We start from the raw sequence: 18,667 nt of genomic DNA, 5'->3' as shown, positions 1-18,667 counted from the left end.
TCAAAAACTTCTTTATGTTGCTGTTGACTCACATTGACTTTAACATGTAGTTTAATGTACACATATGGTGGAATTATCAGTTGATTTGCAGTGATTTGATCGTAATTTACATTCACTGATTCTGCGCATTGTTGAGTCAAACCCGTCTGTCAGGACAGATCACAGTCTAATAGAGATGATTTCAGTCATAAGTCAGTTTTGTGCACACGTGTAGTTCCTGTGTTTGTCCTCTGTGTGTCAGTAGTGTGTGTGAAAGTGTTTGAGCAGCTGCAGAAGCGACAGGTGTTGGTCTCTCGAGTCGCTGAGATGAATCAAACCTCACATAATCATAAAGTTAAGTTTGTTAATATCTGTTTGATACCAAAAGTGCACATTACTTGGAGATTTAGGGCGACATTTCACGATTTAAATGGCTTCAGAAGACTGAATGGTAGGCTTAATTCATGAGTCGTGTTGAATGTTATGATGATGATGATGATATTTTTTTTAACTTTTTTTTTTTCCATCTTGATACTCTATTCAGTTTTGATAGTTTCGTCACTGATCACGTTGCATGGAAAAGGTTCAGCTTGGACATTCTGCCAATTAAAGAACAAATCTCGTGTTTCTCCACAGAAGAAAATAAACCATAGGCCTACTGGTTTGGAGCAACATGAGGCGGGTGAGTAAATGCTGACAGAAACTGCTCACTCGGTTTTGTTGAGATCAGTTTTAGTCAGAATTATCAACTTAGTGGCTGCCAGGTTTACTGATGTTAAATTAAATAAAATAAAACCAAAAATGAAATAAATAAAATGCGTGGTAGGAAGCAGCAACATTGTTTTGTCGGTTCAAACATGAGATGGTTTAATTCGATAACAACAAAAATAGCATCACATACTGTAACACTGCAATGGAAGAACAAAGTTTTTTTTATTAAAATCAAATAAACTTCTAATATGTTCATTAAGCATGATGTCTATGATTTTTGTCTAGCAGGACATGTTCCTGAATCAACATCTTTTATTTGCTTCTGGACCAAAAATCCTGTCAGACAAACAGTCTCAACCTTTAACTAGAAGAAACTATGAAAACCTGCTACATAATGATATACAGCCTACTAAATCGAAGTTATGACATAAAAATTTGAAATTGAAGTTGTATTTATGACTTTCAATGACATACTAAGTCGAAATTAAAACAAAAAGTCAAAATTATGACATCACATTTATTTTGTGGCAGAAATGGGCTTTCAATAAGAAGCCTCACAAATGTTTTTGTCATAACCCTAAAATCAACTGTTTATCGCAAAGATCTAATACAAACGAGGATGTTGATCCAGAAACACGTCCTACTTGAAGAAACCACAGAAAGCTGAATTAATAAGCCACAGATGTGTTTACTCACTATATTAAGACTTTAATTGGTCTCACAAATCACAAAGTTGATTACTGATTAATACTAGAGTAGAAATGTAAGTAAAGTAATATTTCCTGGTCAATTAAAATCCTCAAGAGTTGTATGCATTCAGATGTATTATAATCAGGAGATCTAATGTGCAAATACATATAAGAAGAACAAATTCATAGTTGCTAAATGACACATAAATGACCACATGTTTAATCAGTTCATGGGTTGTACTTGCAATTTAGTTTTCTGCATCGCTAATCAAACAGGACACTTTCTTAGTGCATTGGCACACACAGATCAGCATGATATGATTATATTTCATGAAGGATTGAAGCTGTTTTTCAGATTCCTATCCAATTTCCTATCCAGTTCTTTTATCGTATGATCCCCGATCTAATCTTTCCACTTCAGACATTCCTACTCTTTTGTGTCTGACCGCCTCTTTCCTCACACTTTCTTCATCCGCATGAAAACACTCGTATCTACAGGCTGGTGCTGACCACGGTTATCCGCGGCCTGCAGTCCTGGACGAGATGATTTATTACTGAGCTCTTCATGACAGAGCTGTAGACTTTCTGCTCTTTCCCTCTCCTGCACGTGACATCACTTCCTGTTCGACTTGTTCTTGTACTGTACTCCCCATTGACCTCAGTGTGAGACGGTCCAGACTCATTCACGGTGAGGTTTGGTCGTGATTCGTCTCCACTGGTTTGATCCCTCTGATTCTCATCAGCATCTCCCGATCTGGGCGAGCTAAACTGGATTTCCTCATAAATGCACTGCTCTGGTTTGGATTGGTCAGAGTTGGACATCAATTGATTGTCAGATGTTGTGATTGGTTGAGCGTCTGGTGGTTGATCGGGCATTTCTTTAAGGTCAGTGCAGCTTTTTCCATTTGTTTGGCTAATAGATGCCATTTCGAATGTTGTGGGACTTTGGCTCCGCCCACTATCTCCTCCCACTGGTTTATCAGGTGTTTGATTGGTTCCCTGGTTTGGTTGTTGATTTTCCACTGAAGAAAGGGATGCTTGAGGCTTTGCTTCGTGAACATAGACCGGGACTAACTCGCACCGTCGGTTATTTGACAGAAAACACTCAGATTTCACATTAGCGGAGACCGACAACTTTTGTCTGTCAGAATTTCTGTTCTTTTTCTGAGGTTTGTGTGTTTGATTGTTTCCCTGATGTCCCTTAAACACTGTAAGAGTTGAAATATGATTGATGGAGTGGCTTTCTATGACAATGATATCATTGCAAGATGATTGTTGAGCTGTTTTGTTCTTGATTTCACTGTGCACATTTGCGTCATCACATTGTGGCGTTATTGGGCTGGCCGACTCTCTGTTGTGGCTTTTAAATTTGTGTCTATCACTGTTGTAGCCGTTGCTCAAATGTACAACAGCAGAATCTGGAAAAAAAGATGAAAATGAAATGATTGTATAATTTAGAAATTGTGCTAGTGCATGAGGCTAATATGCATGTGTATTAGAGTTTTGTGGTTTAATAACACTAATGTTTCTTAAATTCTATCAAAATATTTTACAGTATGAGCGTGCATGGTTGTATGTAGAGTAAATGCAAAACAAATGCTTCATGTAACCTGGTGTGTGTTTCTGGACATCTGTCTCCTTTTCACTGGCTGTAATAAGTTTCAAGGGATGAATGTCGTCTATGAAGCGCTCTCTGGCTGCACTGAAAGTAAAAGAAAAAGAGAGAGTGATGAAGAGGAATATTTTTCAGAATAATATAGTGTCAGACTTAATGTTTAAGAGTAGAAAGAAAAGCTGTCCGGCTAATTTAAAACAAAACTCAGACTGAATTAAACATGGTGTAAAGCTGTAAAGACCTGTGCAACCTAATGCGTGCTCAGAGAAAATAAAGATTAAGTGCAATTCTGAAACCATGCGTAGTGGAAGCAAAGCATGTATTTGGATCCATGCAAATATATCTTTAAATGCAGTCAATATTCTGGCAGAATTGTTCATGGGTGTAGATGGTGTAAATATCCATACCTCGTACTTCTGTCTCTTTTATCCGTTCGTCTGAGTTTAGTGTGGCGTTTCTGAGAGCTCATGGCAGCGTCGCAGTCAGACTCAGAGTTTGTAAGGCACAAGGCTTCAGGCTCGAGCTGTAACATGCATTCATGCACACATGCATATAATCATCTGTATGTATTATGACTGCACTCAGGCATTAGTTTCCCAGCAGGCTGTGGGTTATTTGTACCACCTGACCCTGACGATGTCAATGGCTCTTTCATCATGGCGATCAATCCAGCAACAGTTTAATGACATATTTTAAAATGTAATTTATTCCTGCGATCAAGACTGAATTTTTTGCATCATTACTCCAGTCTTCAGTGTCACATGATCCTTCAGAAATCACTCTAATATGATAATTTGCTGCTCAAGAAACTTTATTATTAGGGCTGTGGAAAGATTAATTGCGATTAAACGCATCCAAAATAAAAGTTTGTGTTTACATGATATATTTGTGTGTGCTGTGTATAATTATTTTGTACATATAAATACACACACATGCATATATATATATTTAAGAAAATGTGTTATTCATATATAAAATATTTATATATAATATAGATTATGATCAGTATTTACACGCAAATAATTCTTAAATGTATACATGCATGCATTTGTATTTATATATACAAAATTATACACAGCACACACACAAATATTATTTAAACACAAACTTTTATTTTGGATGCAATTAATCTTTGCACAGCCCTAATTATTATCAATGTTGAAAACAGTTCTGCTGCTTATTTTTGGAAATCATAATACGTTATTTAGGGTTATTTGATGAATATAAAGTTCAAAAGAACAGCATTTATTTGAAATTGAAACATTTTGTAACATTATAAAAGTCTTTACTGTGACTTTTAATCAGTTTAATAATGTCTATACTAAATAAAAGTATTCAATTCTAAACTTTTGAACAGTAGTGTATAATATTACTTATAAAGAAAAACATTATCATGATTAAAAATTACTAAAATAAGATTATAGAATGTCTGAACTATTAATTAGATATTTTCCCTAGGTATCTCATTCTCAACGCAACAGGAAAAATTAGTTGGAAAAGTCAACGGTAATTAAATGTGAAATGAAATAGAAAATGTCACCTCCTGTTGATGGTGTGTCCAGACCTTTCTATCAGCCAGTGCCTTCTCTCTGGGACTTTGAGGCGGTTTCTTCTGCATCATCTCTTGCGGTCCGTCGGCCCAGTGTAAGTGTCTGCTCTTGTCGGCCGTCTCATGCGTCGTTCTGCTGGGTTTCCTCTGGCTGTTCCTCAGTCCCGACTGCAGGGGGATTTGCTCGGGATAGGGGTCGTCCACATAAATGCGCTCTGCGATGAGCGACGTCGGGAGGCTAGACGTCACGACGCGGGTCAGGCGCAGCGGCTCGGGTGGGACGTCCTGTTCAACACTCGTCTTGCTGTCATTGGCAGGGCTCTCTTGGGTCCATCTCTTATAACTCTGGTGAATCTTCATGAAGTCCTGCTGCTCCGCTTCAGTCACGCACTCCTTTTACATCAGAGAAAGAGAATAATATCATGTTTAAACTGTCTAGCCAACTATACATCTCATAAATCAAACTTTTTATTGCCTAAATATGATGATCCCAATGTGAGAGACACTTTCTTTATAAATATATTATGGTTTTCAAAATTAGATATATTTTTATGTCATCATTGAATGAAATCAAATGAGTAAAATATTATTTAGAAACTATTTGCGATGAAGTTGACAGTTGTTTTTCCTATCCGCTAATAGAATAATTTTGATGTAAAAACCTATACAGAAACATTTTCAATGCAGTAGTGTAAATGTATTTGTATAGCACTTTAGCACATTACTTCTCAATCGCTTCTCACACACATGATTTGGCACAGGTTTTACGTCGGATGCCCTTCCTGACACAACCCAGCAGTGAGAGTGTTATACAGGCCCTTTATTTTCTACAGTTGACATTCATTTTAAAATTCATAAAACCTAAAAAGTATTTTGCTCTGATTTTTCATGGAGCCCAAGCTCCCCCTTGTGGCCATATAGCGCCATAACGTCTGACTTAATTGTTCTTCTGCTGTTTGTAAATGTTCTGTTTTCTGCTGTATTTTTCAAAATATGTGCTTATATACATTGCACAAAATGGCTAAAAGTCTCATTACCATGTTGGGGACTCCTAACTCGCCCTCAAAATAGGGAACAGATTTTGGCTGGGGAACTGAAGGATAGAAAGAGAAAACGATTTACATATACGTGCTTAAATGAATGAACATTGACACAGACGGACACATTTACTCACCCCCCTGCGTCTGGAGACCCAGTAAGGCCATAAAGCGGTTCTTGTTCACCCTTAAACCACACAAGATATCCTCCATCATCCAGAGCTGCCTCTGCGCCTGAATCTGCTCCTGGGGTTATTTGGATTTAGACGTTTTTTAACCATTCAGAAATTTGTAAGTAGTCATTTAGCGGTCTAAAGTCGCTCACAAGATCTTTAAACATTATGCTAAGGTATAGTTACAGTATAGGTGTTTCTATATGCCAAAACGTTAATAAACGTGGCATTACCTGCGTTGTCCCGAAGTGGAGGATGTGTTGGAGATGAGAATGGAAAACCGACAGCTCGCTCTCCATCCGTTCATAATCACTCCACAAACTGTCCATCTCCTGATGAAGAGAGGTGTCACTCCATTATTAATGCATTAATCTGATCTACTAATGTCACAAACACAGCAAGAATCTTTTTTTATACTAGTATTTCATTTACACACACAAAGGCTGGACAATTTGTGGAAAAATCAAATTGTGTTTTTTTTAATTATTATTATTTTTTTTTTTTCCCTGATAGAAATTGCAATTGTAATTTTAAAAAAAATTATTTAAATAATGTCTAGATTTGCTTGCTTGTTTTAAGGGATGCATAATTATATATAAATATGGCTATAAAATAATAATTATCAGTATTGCTAAATAAAAACTTTGTAACATTTCACCGTAAAATATATTAATATATTGTTATATTATATAACACATTAAAATTGTAAAATTACAAAACTAATATTTAATGGCTGTCTTAATTTCTTGATTTTAAAACGTACAATGATTGATCTATTTTGACTGAACCCCATGAGAGCCCTTAAAGATACTCTTTTGTTGATAAGTGCTTCTCATTACAAGTATATGTATATGGCTGGTACATTTTGCATTCACAAATGCACATTAAATCTACAGAAACTCAGAGCAGATGCAGATGGAGTTAATTTACTGTGAACCGAGACGCTGTAAGATCAGAAACAGTAAATGTGCAAGCATAGCGCACACACACACACAATCAATACTGTACCAATGACAAATCACATATTCTGGCTCTGAGTGTAACCAGCTCCTCCTGAAGCAAAGCCTTCTGGGATACTTCCTGCTGCTCTCCAGGTAGTCCATCTTCCCTCACCAACCATTTGATTTCTAGAGCGTACTCAATGCTCTTCTGAAGAAAGGGACAGAGCAGGCAGGAATATTTGTGTAGTTAATATTTGAGGAATATTTTAAGTGTTTTAAGCATGCATTATGAGTGTGTGTGATCTGTTTGTGTGACAGACCTTATCTGCCTGTAACTGAGCCAGCTGCATAGAGACGGCCTGCAGCAGTTTATCACATCCACACAGACGAGTGAGGACCACCTGAGGGACAGGAGCTCAACGGGTCAGATCCACAGTGAAGAGGTTTGTAAGAATGTTCCTGAGTGAGTGCATTTCTTAAGAAGATCTCGAATATTTTCTTAAAGCAACACCAGGTAACTTTCCCTCTGCGGTCACCCTACTGGTTGGAAGTGGAATTGTCCATTAGCGCTGTCGTAAATTATGTATCCTAGCGCAGCCGACTGTCGAACACACGCGGGCTGTTGGAATGAATGCTAAGGTCCACAGACAAGGTAGAGTATGTTGCACAATTTCATGAAAGTATGATGTATTGCGACATCAGAAACTAAGAAAAACAAAATAATGATTATTGTAACGCTTCACGTAAAGCAAGTCAAATTTGTAGTTTTCTTATGTTTTTAAATGCGACCCGATCTGGCAATCTTACATAGCGTGGTTATAGCAGATATAGGACCACAAAGCGAATCCAGAAGTGCCTTTCACCCTGTTACGACTTAATGAACCACTGAAACCATTTTGGAAACATTATTTTAAGGTAAACAATCTTACTTAGTGTTGCTTTAATATGTGAAACTCTTAGGAATACTTGATGTTGCAAACATAACCGTGATCCGATTGCATTGCAACTATATACTGATACTACAATAGCAGTTTTCAAGTCAATAAATACTAAATAAATTGTCACCAAGGGTACATTTCAGAACACTAGCTACACATAACAAACTAATGTAATACAATGATGTAAACAATGATCTGTCATGATTATGCTTGCTGGAACATTTCGTTTTAATTCAAATTTAGTAACAACTCAACAAAAACTACTTAATTTTTTTTTTTTCAATTACATTATTACTTTTTTTTTTTTTAATTATGCCTAGTTTTCTTCCAAAGAAAATATCAAAATCACACACACACACACGTGGGCTACAGTGCACTCACATCTGTATCGTTTTCCAGACCTATGATTGGCTGAACTTCTCTCCCCGTTAGGATGTCTGGTTTCCCTGCCTGGATTAAAATAAAATTAAATCTGATTAGTCATTATTACATCATCAAATGCAATATTTTTTTTTTCTCTCCAGTGACAGCCATTCAAAAATAGATGCACGCTTTTTTTTTTTTTGCACGCTACATACATTTCTAAATTGAAGATGCTTAACATCTACCAGCTTGTAATAGATATGAAATCTGAAAAGTAATTGACTTAAATTGTCAAACAGCATAAATCTTTAAAAACAACATACCTGAGAAAACGTTTATTACAAAATTTTTAAATAGCTCATTTTCATTTTTGCATTAATATAATATTTTACAGCATGCAATATGCCACACAGTGATGTCAGAGACCATGTGATAATGTTAAAGATTTGTTCTTTTGAGCTGGTGCATTGAAATTTAATGTATTAATTGAATTGTTTAAAAGACCCGATATGAACGGTATATGCTCTGTTGCTTGGAAACTTCACCTTGCACATGTCCATGTGTTCGGCCGTGTGGTAGTTGGAAGAGTAGCACACTGAACATGGAAACTCAGGCTGAAAAGGCTGAAACCCAGACAGACGGTTAAAGAAAGTGTGTATTTTGAATATGACCGTATTGGCACATTAGCGTATATTCTTTATTTTCACCTGATCGGGCACACGTCCTCTCTCTGTGTAGATGTATGGTGACAGGGGGGCGCTTGAGCAGGTTTCAAAGGGCCAAACGTCCGCTCTGCCCATGGTACCGTGACATGGCGACCCATACTGATCTCTGGGAAATGGAGGATGCTTGAAGGCTGCTTTCGGATGGTGGAAGGAAAGATGTTCCTCATCTGCATTCACCAAACTTGGAGATTGCTCAGTCGCTTCAGCCGTGCTGATGGAGGGAAAAAGAGCTGATCTTAGCAATGTAAGTGGCATTTCTGCATGGATTGTTCTGAAAATCTGTCACAATGTATTGCTGGGATTGCAAAGAGGCTGTTATTGAAGAATGGGAGATAATAAATCATGTTCACTCATCCCACATCTTTACAGATTTAGATTAGTGGTTCTCAACTGGTTTTGCTTAATGGCCCAGATTTTACATTGGACCAACCAACCAACCCAAAAATGGATTAAAATGAATTACCATGAAGTGCATAGACCCAATAAAATTCAATAAGCCTGGTTGCTTTTTATGAATTGTATTTTGCATTGTTTTCCCCTGCTGTTCACAGCCCATGAGAACAGACTCATATTTTAGAGTACATTAGCAAAAACAGCCTGAGGTAGAACAAGTAATTTAAAACAAAATTACGACTGTTATGTCACAATAAACCTTGATGGACTTTAACTAACTTTAAAAATGCTAGAAAAGTGGAAGTTGTGGTCCCTTTATAACAAGTAGAAGTCCTCAAGACCCTTTAAAGGTCATTCATACAGTTTAATTGTGAAGCATCTCCAATCATTTACCTTGGTCTGCTCCCATGTCTTCCTCTCAGTTCTGGCGTCTTCATTTTTATCCCCGTCATCTCGTGATCTAGTAGAGACGGCTCTGTCTGCACCCTGGTCAGTTTTGTTGCGGTCTGGGCGTTTCTTTCTGGAAACGGGGTCATGTGTTGGAGCTCCATTGTTTTAGCGTTATCTCCCATCTGAGTGAAGTCCTGAAAACTTGCACAGCGTCTAAAGAACAAGAAAAACGATTATAAAATCCATAAAAATGGATTGAAATGAAGTTTGAGGTTCACCTGTTGATCATGTCATCAGCCTCCATGCTTGCTGATTGGCTGAGAGCCCTGACCCAGCCCAACATGTCCTCCTGGGTCTCAGCGCTCATGATATACGGCCGCATCCCCTGATGAACCACCTAAAGCACATGTTTACAGTGAGAATATATGGTATGAGACTGTACTGTTAGGTTTAAGGGGACGTTCACTCTCACCTTGAATGCATACTTGCGGTTCCTGCACTCTCTAGGTGAGCAGTACAGGATCCTGTAGCTGGGAAGAGGAATACTGCCCAGAACAGACTCCTCACGGCTGTCTGGAGGAAGTCATTTCAGGGGATAAGTGTTTTTGAAATGGAAAATGAATGCATTTACTTAGATCGTTTATTAGCAATAACATGCTTTTACCTTTATAATAATACAGGCAGAAATTAGAGAGGACAAACCATCTTCTTTTCCATAATTTCAGTCCACTGCTATCCTACAGAAAGAGATATTTATGATCACACACACGCATCTCTGATAAATATAACCTTCATGTATTTAAAATGCAGTTACACTTCTAAGACCATGTTTTTTTTTAATTTATGAATCTGTGTTTTATGTACTTTGTGGGCCTTAAAGTAAAAAATGTGTTGGTGGTATAACATAAAAATGCAGACTGTCAAAGTCAGAAAATCTTTAAAAATATCAGATAATTTGATCTTTTAATGCTTTAAAAAATCTAAAAAGATTTAATTTATTTCAGTTTTAGTTTTTATACTTTAACTTATTTCTAATTTATTTTGAGTTGCAAGTTTTCCATCTGATATTTTATTTTTTTTCAGCTTTATTTCAATTCCCAAATAAATCACCAAACTTTTTAGTTTACAATAACACCACTGGCTACAAAATTTGAAAGATGTTAATGAAAACAATGTTACATTTACAGTAAAATGTATTCTAGGGGCAAGATAGATATATCAGGGTCATTATATCAAAGTTTTTGTTGAAAAATGTAAAAAAAAAAATATATAAATATTTGTCATACTGCATGTATGAAATCAATGTAAAAACAAATATTAGCCTACATGTAAGCATGTAACATTTTTGTGTTCAAAATGTACAATATTTAATATAATGAGCAAGTGCATCATGAATGCATTTTCCAAACCAGGTTTTTGTCTTAACCCGCAACACTACGATACATCGATAATAAGTGTTTATATTCAGACTAATTTATAGAGCCCAGTTCCTGCGTGACTCGTCATAGACATGACCAGAGAGAAGTAGGTCCGGCTACAATGTTCCTCCGCAAGAAGCATGCAGTTATGTTTATTAACAGGCTAAAGCGCCAAAAGTTACGGACTGCAGCTTTAAAGTAAAACATTTGTAAAGTATTTCTCCGAGATCTTGCAGTATTGTGCACTAACGTTACCCTCTTGTACAGCCATCCTCTGATCACCACAGGGCAGTTGGCGTCTCTTTTTGCCGCTTGACATCTCTTTCCAAACGTCTGCACTTTGTCGTGACACTGCACATATATAATCACACCAACTGTGTCATTGGGGTTGAAACATTTTACCTGTGTTTGTGTAAAAATATGTGATTTACCTTGTCTCTGATTGGCAGAAAGGACACTGTGGCGCTGCTGGAGGCCTGACTGACTCTGTCCTGATCCTCCATCCTAGAGAGACAATCAAGATGGACATCCAATGAATCATCAATAAACGTCAACATGTTCAGGTTAGCCGACTTTGCTGTTAAAACACAGTTTTGGTTTCAAATGGCCCGTTTTCACATTATATTTATTCATTTTGATGTTTTTGAATTCAAAAACCAAGCGAACGTCATAAGTTGACCTTAGACAACAATGTAATAACATTTAAAAAGCCAGTTCATGACCTCTTTAATCATTTGCCTTGTTTCATCGCACTCTAATAGTTGCTGAGTCTTGTCTGGCCACATTGAGCCACAGTTGCTCTAAGTTTTGTGAAACATATCTTATCACAATCTTGCTCTCATTTATTCTCTTGCTGTTATTGTCTATATAGACCTCAACCATACTGACCTCTTTCCTCTCTAGTAACTCTGAAAACTACTGCTGTATAGTGTTGGGAAAGTCCAGTCCATTTTTCTTCTTCTTCACGTCATTCCTTTTATGCCCACGGACATTCTTAACTCATTTATCAGAATAACAGAACTATTGTACTGATGCAAACTAGATTTTTACATTTGAAGAACATGTGAGTGGTGCTTTCCTGTGCAATACTCAATGCTAGGGTCTTCCTAATGTTTTAATTGGGTTGTTATGCTGCTGTTATGTGTGATTGTGAGTGTTCCTATGGTATGCAGTTGCTGGGTTGTTCTGGGTGTTGTTACTAGAATGTTCTACATGATTATGAGTGTTGCTATGCAGTTGCAGAGGTGTTCTGGGACGTTTTGAGTGATTTTGTTTTTTAATGTGGTTGCTGGGATGTTTTGAATGGTTGTTAATGTGTTGCTAAGCAGTTGTTTTGAGTGGTTGTTAGTGTGTTGCTAAGCAGTTGCTGGGGTGTTGTGAGTGCTTATTACAAGTGTGTTGCTAAGCAGTTGCTATAGTTGTTTTGAGTGGTCGTTAGTGTGTTGCTATGCAGTTGCTGGGGTGTTGTGAGTGCTTATTACAAGTGTGTTGCTAAGCAGTTGCTATAGTTGTTTTGAGTGGTCGTTAGTGTGTTTCTAAGCAGTTGCTGGGGTGTTGTGAGTGCTTATTACAAGTGTGTTGCTAAGCAGTTGCTATAGTTGTTTTGAGTGGTCGTTAGTGTGTTGCTAAGCAGTTGCTGGGGTGTTGTGAGTGCTTATTACAAGTGTGTTGCTAAGCAATTGCTATAGTTGTTTTGAGTGGTCGTTAGTGTGTTGCTATGCAGTTGCTGGGGTTTTGTGAGTGCTTATTACAAGTGTGTTGCTAAGCAGCTGCTATAGTTGTTTTGAGTGGTTGTTAGTGTGTTGCTAAGCAGTTGCTGGGGTGTTGTGAGTGCTTATTACAAGTGTGTTGCTAAGCAGTTGCTATAATTGTTTTGAGTGGTTGTTAGTGTGTTGCTAAGCAGTTGCTGGGGTGTTGTGAGTGCTTATTACAAGTGTGTTGCTAAGCAGTTGCTATAGTTGTTTTGAGTGGTCGTTAGTGTGTTGCTATGCAGTTGCTGGGGTTTTGTGAGTGCTTATTACAAATGTTGCTAAGCAGTTTCTATAGTTGTTTTGAGTGGTTGTTAGTGTGTTGCTATGCAGTTGCTGGGGTGTTGTGAGTGCTTATTACAAATGTGTTTCTAAGCAGTTGCTATAGTTGTTTTGAGTGGTTGTTACCCAGATAGCAAACTGACATTGAATCAACGTGGAAACGACGTCTCTCATGACATTGAAACAACGTTGATTTTGCTCATCGAATTAACGTTGAACCAACGTCAGACGCGGCATTCTTCAAAGCTAAATGAAAATCGAAAATTGGTTTGCTTTCATAACGTTAAAACAATGCGTTGATTTCAAGTTGATTTTCCGTTAGTTTTGAAAGAATGACGCGTCTGACGTTGGTTCGACGTTAATTCGATGAGCAAAACAATGTCAGATCAACGTTGTTTCAATGTCATATTTCCACGTTGATTCAATGTCAGTTTGCTATCTGGGTGTTAGTGTGTTGCTAAGCAGTTGCTGGGGTGTTGTGAGTGCTTATTACAAGTGTGTTGCTAAGCAGTTGCTATAGTTGTTTTGAGTGGTTGTTAGTGTGTTGCTATGCAGTTGCTGGGGTGTTGTGAGTGCTTATTACTAGTGTGTTGCTAAGCAGTTGCTATAGTTGTTTTGAGTGGTTGTTAGTGTGTTGCTAAGCAGTTGCTGGGGTGTTGTGAGTGCTTATTACAAGTGTGTTGCTAAGCAGTTGCTATAGTTGTTTTGAGTGGTCGTTAGTGTGTTGCTATGCAGTTGCTGGGGTGTTGTGAGTGCTTATTACTAGTGTGTTGCCAAGCAGTTGCTATAATTGTTTTGAGTGGTTGTTAGTGTGTTGCTAAGCAGTTGCTGGGGTGTTGTGAGTGCTTATTACAAGTGTGTTGCTAAGCAGTTGCTATAATTGTTTTGAGTGGTCGTTAGTGTGTTGCTATGCAGTTGCTGGGGTGTTGTGAGTGCTTATTACTAGTGTGTTGCCAAGCAGTTGCTAGTGGTGTTCTGAGTAGCTGTTAGTGTGTTGCTAAGCAGTTGCTAGGGGTATTTTGAGTGGTTGTTAACTATCCAGTTACTGGGGTGTTTTTTGAGAGTTTGTGGGTGTGTTGCTATGGTAATTCAAAAGACTTTACCCCTAAGTCTCCGAATAATCTTGCTTGCAAGTGAAAATTGAAAGCCACACACAATTTGAGGAATTATTCATGTATGAAGCACAAGCGCTGCAGGACAACTTACACACACTTCAGTGCTTGGGGTTAGTGACTTCAACAAGCCCCTAACCATAAGTGTAAGAAATAGTAATACAGTGTTCAACTTGGCAAACACCACTAATAGAAAAGTACATTCACATTCAAAGAACAAAGTAATCACAGGTAGGTCACAACACAACATGTGTTAGTTCAGAAGCTCACTGCATGCACAAGTTTCACCTGCACAGATGAGGTACTAACCCAACTCAAGGATTTCAGCTAGTAAAGCGCTCCAGATATGACTGATATCCTTATAAACTTTATAGAACAGCTCAAGAAGTCTTGCAGTAGTCTGTCTTCATGGCGTTCATGCTATTCTGGGTGCTGGCGACCCTTAACTTAGAGTGACACATAACAGCTGTTTTGCCCTGACTGACCACTGGACGGGTCACAGAGTACGTGAAAGAGAGAGTAGAGTTAGGAGAATGAATGATCACAGTTGTTGCTGCTCAGTGCAGCTGATCTACAAGAACAGTCAATATAACAGTTGCTGGGGTGTTCTGGGTGTGTTGCTGTAAGCGGTTGCTGGGGTGTTCTGGGTGTGTTGTGAGTGTGTTTCTATAAGCAGTGTTCTTAAAAATGCTATAAAAATGCGATCTTGATTCAAACAGCCACACAATCTCATTCCTAAATGATGATTTGCCTGTGTCTAATAAACATTCAGGTTTGCGCTGCCGCTGATCCAGAGAAAGCAGTTATGTTTAGGTCTTGCATGAAACGGCTTCAACGTTAATTCTGTGTTCCAAATATTCATATTATCATAGAAGAACTCGGATAAAAGTTTATAGCTCAGATAAAAACCCTGACGTCTGTGGTAGCGTTCAAAATAAACAACATGTCATCATGACTTTTTTTGCGTAAACATACACGCCATTTTCGAGTCAAGTGGCGTGTTATCTCTACGCATTTTGAGCTATCCGCGTGTATCCACGTGTATGCGTGTATGTCTACGCCATTAACGTCCGAGTGATTCCGCGTGTCTGTACACGCCGTCAAATGTCCGCGCGAAAAGAAGCAAAATGTACATCTACATCTGGGGAGCTATGTTTTTCTTTCCTAGGATGGTAAGGAAACAGTCATAAATGTTATTAACCCCAGTGACGGTTAGGTTTAGGGACGGGGTTGAGGTAAGTCATATATTTATATATACAGTAATAACGTTAAGTCAACGGCATTCATAAACACGCTGAAAAGCGTCTTGATAGCACGCCAAAAATGGAAATACGAATTGGCGTGTCATACACACGCTACTTCATGAGATCAGTCTGAAATAAAGCAAATCACTTTTTGAAAGTAAATTGGTGCTTCAAATAACAATTATTTTGATTAGACCACAGAGGGCAACATGTCTTTTTAAAACATTTATTTGGCTTTGAATCATTAATTTTTAGAGATTTGTTCCAAAATGCTAATTTATCCAGTAATGAAACAAATGAAGTATTTATGAGTGAGTCATTCAATCGTTAATTTAAGTGTTTTTTTTTTTATAATTTAGGTAAATTAAACATTTCAAATAGACGTTTTGTCAGAACCTGTTGTTAATTATATTATTTTGTTTGGTTGTTTGCTCAGAATCATGATCTCAGTTTACATTAAAGCAACAAAAAATGATTCTCAGTGTATCCAGATGCATGCAGCTCAGTGTTATGCAGTTTCTGTGGTGTTTTAAGTTATTGTGAGTGTGTTGCTTTGTAGGTGCTTTTGTAGCATTTTTATTTTAAAATATTTGTACAGTCAAGTAATAATGCAAGAATGTGGACGTGGACACCGAGTATTCGAGGTGTAGGAGTGTGTGTGTCTGAGAAATGTTTGCATAATGTCTGTTGTGCAGCACACATACAAATAGAGTCTGTGCAAAACAAAGCCTGAACTGTTAGAGGCCTCATGAACGAAACAACAGTCGCTTATTGAGCAATTTTCACTCACGGCTGGTCTAGACAGGATGATCACAACATTTTAGCTTGAGTGAACCGTGACGATAAGAGTTCTTCAGAAAGTTTTGTGGTAAAGATTATTATTATTATTATTGGACATTATATCATTTCATCCTAACTACCATTTTTTTTCATCCCCCTTATTTTCTATCTTAAGAATAAAGATATTACCAAAAACATTCGTTTAAAAATCTTTTTATTAACTTTGTTCAAAAGAACAATTTACATTTCTGAAAGAGAATCATCGTTCATAACCTCTCATCCTTAGGATGACCCCCAACTTGTCTTGATGATGTTTAATGAACTTATTGGCATTAATTGCACCAAAACAAAGTCAACCAGATTTTTTTTATTTAATATAGTTAATGTATGTGGAAAACCATCGTCAGTGTGCCATGTCTGGATAAATTGTTATTGCGGCTGGTCATGTTGTGATTGTGAATAAGATTAAGAAACTTTTTTTATTATTATTATCAATGTTGAAAACTCAATGCTGAAATCCTTCATATTTTTTTTGAAACAGTGATGCATTTATTTTCAGGATTATTTGATAAATACAAAGTCCAAAATACCAGAATTAATTTGAAAAAAGTAATCATTTGTAACATTATAAACGTTTTATGGTCACTTTTAGATCATTTTAATGCGTCCCTGATGAATTAAAAATACGCTGACCAAAAACTAATGTATTAAAAACCTTTTGAAAAACTTTTTAAAATCGATTATTAACAAAAAAATTTTTTTATTCTTTTTAGCTGTTCAGATCACATACGCCAAGAAATCTGATTTCTGTTGCCTGTCAGAATAAAGCCATAAAGACAGGTGTACTGTAATAAATAAGACAGTATTTTCATTTACAGTGTTTAGTACAGTGGTTAATAAGAAGAATACAAGCACAAAAAAACCACAAACTACATAACGAAACCAATATCAAGTGTAGTAGAAGTAGATGAACGAAAAGAATAAAGTGATTTCTCTTACCTGGTCTGTTTTCGGTACCCGACAGCAACTTCCAGCGTCATGTTGTTTCCAGCATCTCTCCCTCTGAGAGACAAACGCTCAACACAGACCCTGCGAGGCTCAATCCCTCTTTCATCCCTTTAACACTGAATCCTCTGTTTCCTTTCCCCGCTTCACTCTCAGCCGCACACTCTTTCTTCTAATGTCCGTAAAGTGACATTTAGCTTCATCTCTGATGCTATAGGACAGAAAAATCACAAATCAAATCTATCTTATTGCTGTCCAGGAGAAGAATCTAAAATATGAGATTTACATTGTTAGAAAAAAAGAAGTCGTCTCCATTTGATCTCCTTGAAACAATTGTTGGTAGACAATATTTTGTTTGCTGGGAGACATTTGTCTCCTCTAGTTTCAGAAGAGAAATTGGTGTCGTTTAAAGCCCTTTGAAGCTGCACTGAAACTCTCATTTGGACCCCATTGAAGTCCATTATATGGAGAAAATCCTGGAACGTTTTCATCAAAAACCTTTTTTTTTTTCAACTGAAGAAAGAAAGACTTGGACATCTTGGAATACATTGGGGTGAGTAAATTATCAGCAAAAGTTTTACTCCTTTACTACTACTCTTTTAATGACATTTTTGAAAGAAACAGATCTGATGGAGCGAGTATAAAGGTTATTGCTAATTATAAATTTATTATTATTTCCAAATTTTTCTCTCTCTCTTTCCTCACGATCTGCCAAATCTTTTGATTCACACTCCCGTTCAGTAGGTGGCGGTAAAGCACCTAATAAGCTGGTTTGCCAACCGCCATTAAAACCATAAGAAGAAGAAGTGTGATATGGGCCGTTTCTCAATATGCCTTCTTGTCTGTACTTGTGTTCTTGTGGACTTGTAAAACGTCATCAGTCGCGGCCCAAGTACTGTCCCAATACACAAGTTTGCATTTAGACAAGAACGGTTAAAAATCCCGGATGTGTTCTTGACACTCCCATTATACCGAGGATGCATCGGTTGGTAACTTGTGTGAACTTGATGCCAGAAATATCCCATAATTCATTTCGGCAATCGCGGAAGGAGCGGGAAGCAGAGAGGCAGGTCAAAAGTTACCTGAATATTACCGAATATTACCGGCGTTTTTTTCCGAGGTGTTGCTTTATTGTTATGAATTTACATTACATTGTAGTGTATGTAGAGTAATCCCTTAGGCTTGGGCGATAAAGCCTGGCTGTAATTCTCGTTATGTTTGGCCACTGCAGACGTACGAACAGTACGAACTGTGCGTACTATTGCGCAATACCAACAAGAACACATCGTCTCAAACTGTCAGCAGCGTTCTGTGTGCTCGTCACCTCGTGAGTTCGTTCTTCCTAAGAACAACTAGCAAGAGCTTTCTTCCCAAGAACACAAGTCCGTTCTTTGCATTCTTGGTTTTGAGAAACGGCCATAATCTTTGATGTGTCATTTAAAATGAATCCTCTCCCGGATAACACCTGCAAGAGGGCCAGGACCCCGATACATTTGTGGGTGGCTTTGAACCAGAGCAGAGCTTAGTAGGTGAAATTACAGATGTGCACATGTGGGATCAGGTTCTCTCTGCCAT

General features: G+C 37.6%; 1 protein-coding gene and 1 non-coding gene across 2 annotated transcripts; one reads left to right on the top strand and one right to left on the bottom strand.

Annotated features, from left to right (window-relative positions):
• The first annotated feature begins 191 nt into the window (after positions 1-191).
• On the top strand, positions 192-12,246 carry LOC120488070 (uncharacterized). Its single transcript, XR_016149097.1, has 5 exons — positions 192-430; positions 524-661; positions 7,013-7,137; positions 8,734-8,964; positions 11,371-12,246. It is a non-coding gene; the product is annotated as an uncharacterized LOC120488070 (transcript).
• On the bottom strand, positions 769-17,217 carry plekha4 (pleckstrin homology domain containing A4). The gene is made up of 19 exons (XM_039684505.2): positions 17,087-17,217; positions 11,353-11,425; positions 11,177-11,272; positions 10,168-10,240; positions 9,976-10,076; positions 9,782-9,900; positions 9,507-9,716; positions 8,703-8,931; positions 8,541-8,618; positions 8,014-8,082; positions 7,015-7,095; positions 6,762-6,902; positions 5,987-6,085; positions 5,718-5,826; positions 5,581-5,636; positions 4,535-4,936; positions 3,402-3,517; positions 2,990-3,081; positions 769-2,797 (listed from the first exon to the last, which is right to left on the bottom strand). Exons 1-19 carry the CDS (start codon positions 17,125-17,127, stop codon positions 1,872-1,874), a joined length of 3,111 nt encoding a protein of 1,036 aa, XP_039540439.2. The 5' UTR covers positions 17,128-17,217; the 3' UTR covers positions 769-1,871.
• Between the last annotated feature and the right edge of the window lie 1,450 nt (positions 17,218-18,667).

The sequence above is a fragment of the Pimephales promelas genome, chromosome 22 (genome assembly GCF_988280905.1).
Source record: "Pimephales promelas chromosome 22, fPimPro1.hap1.1, whole genome shotgun sequence".
Classification (NCBI taxonomy): domain Eukaryota; kingdom Metazoa; phylum Chordata; class Actinopteri; order Cypriniformes; family Leuciscidae; genus Pimephales; species Pimephales promelas.
This window is presented reverse-complemented; position numbering and strand designations above follow the sequence as displayed.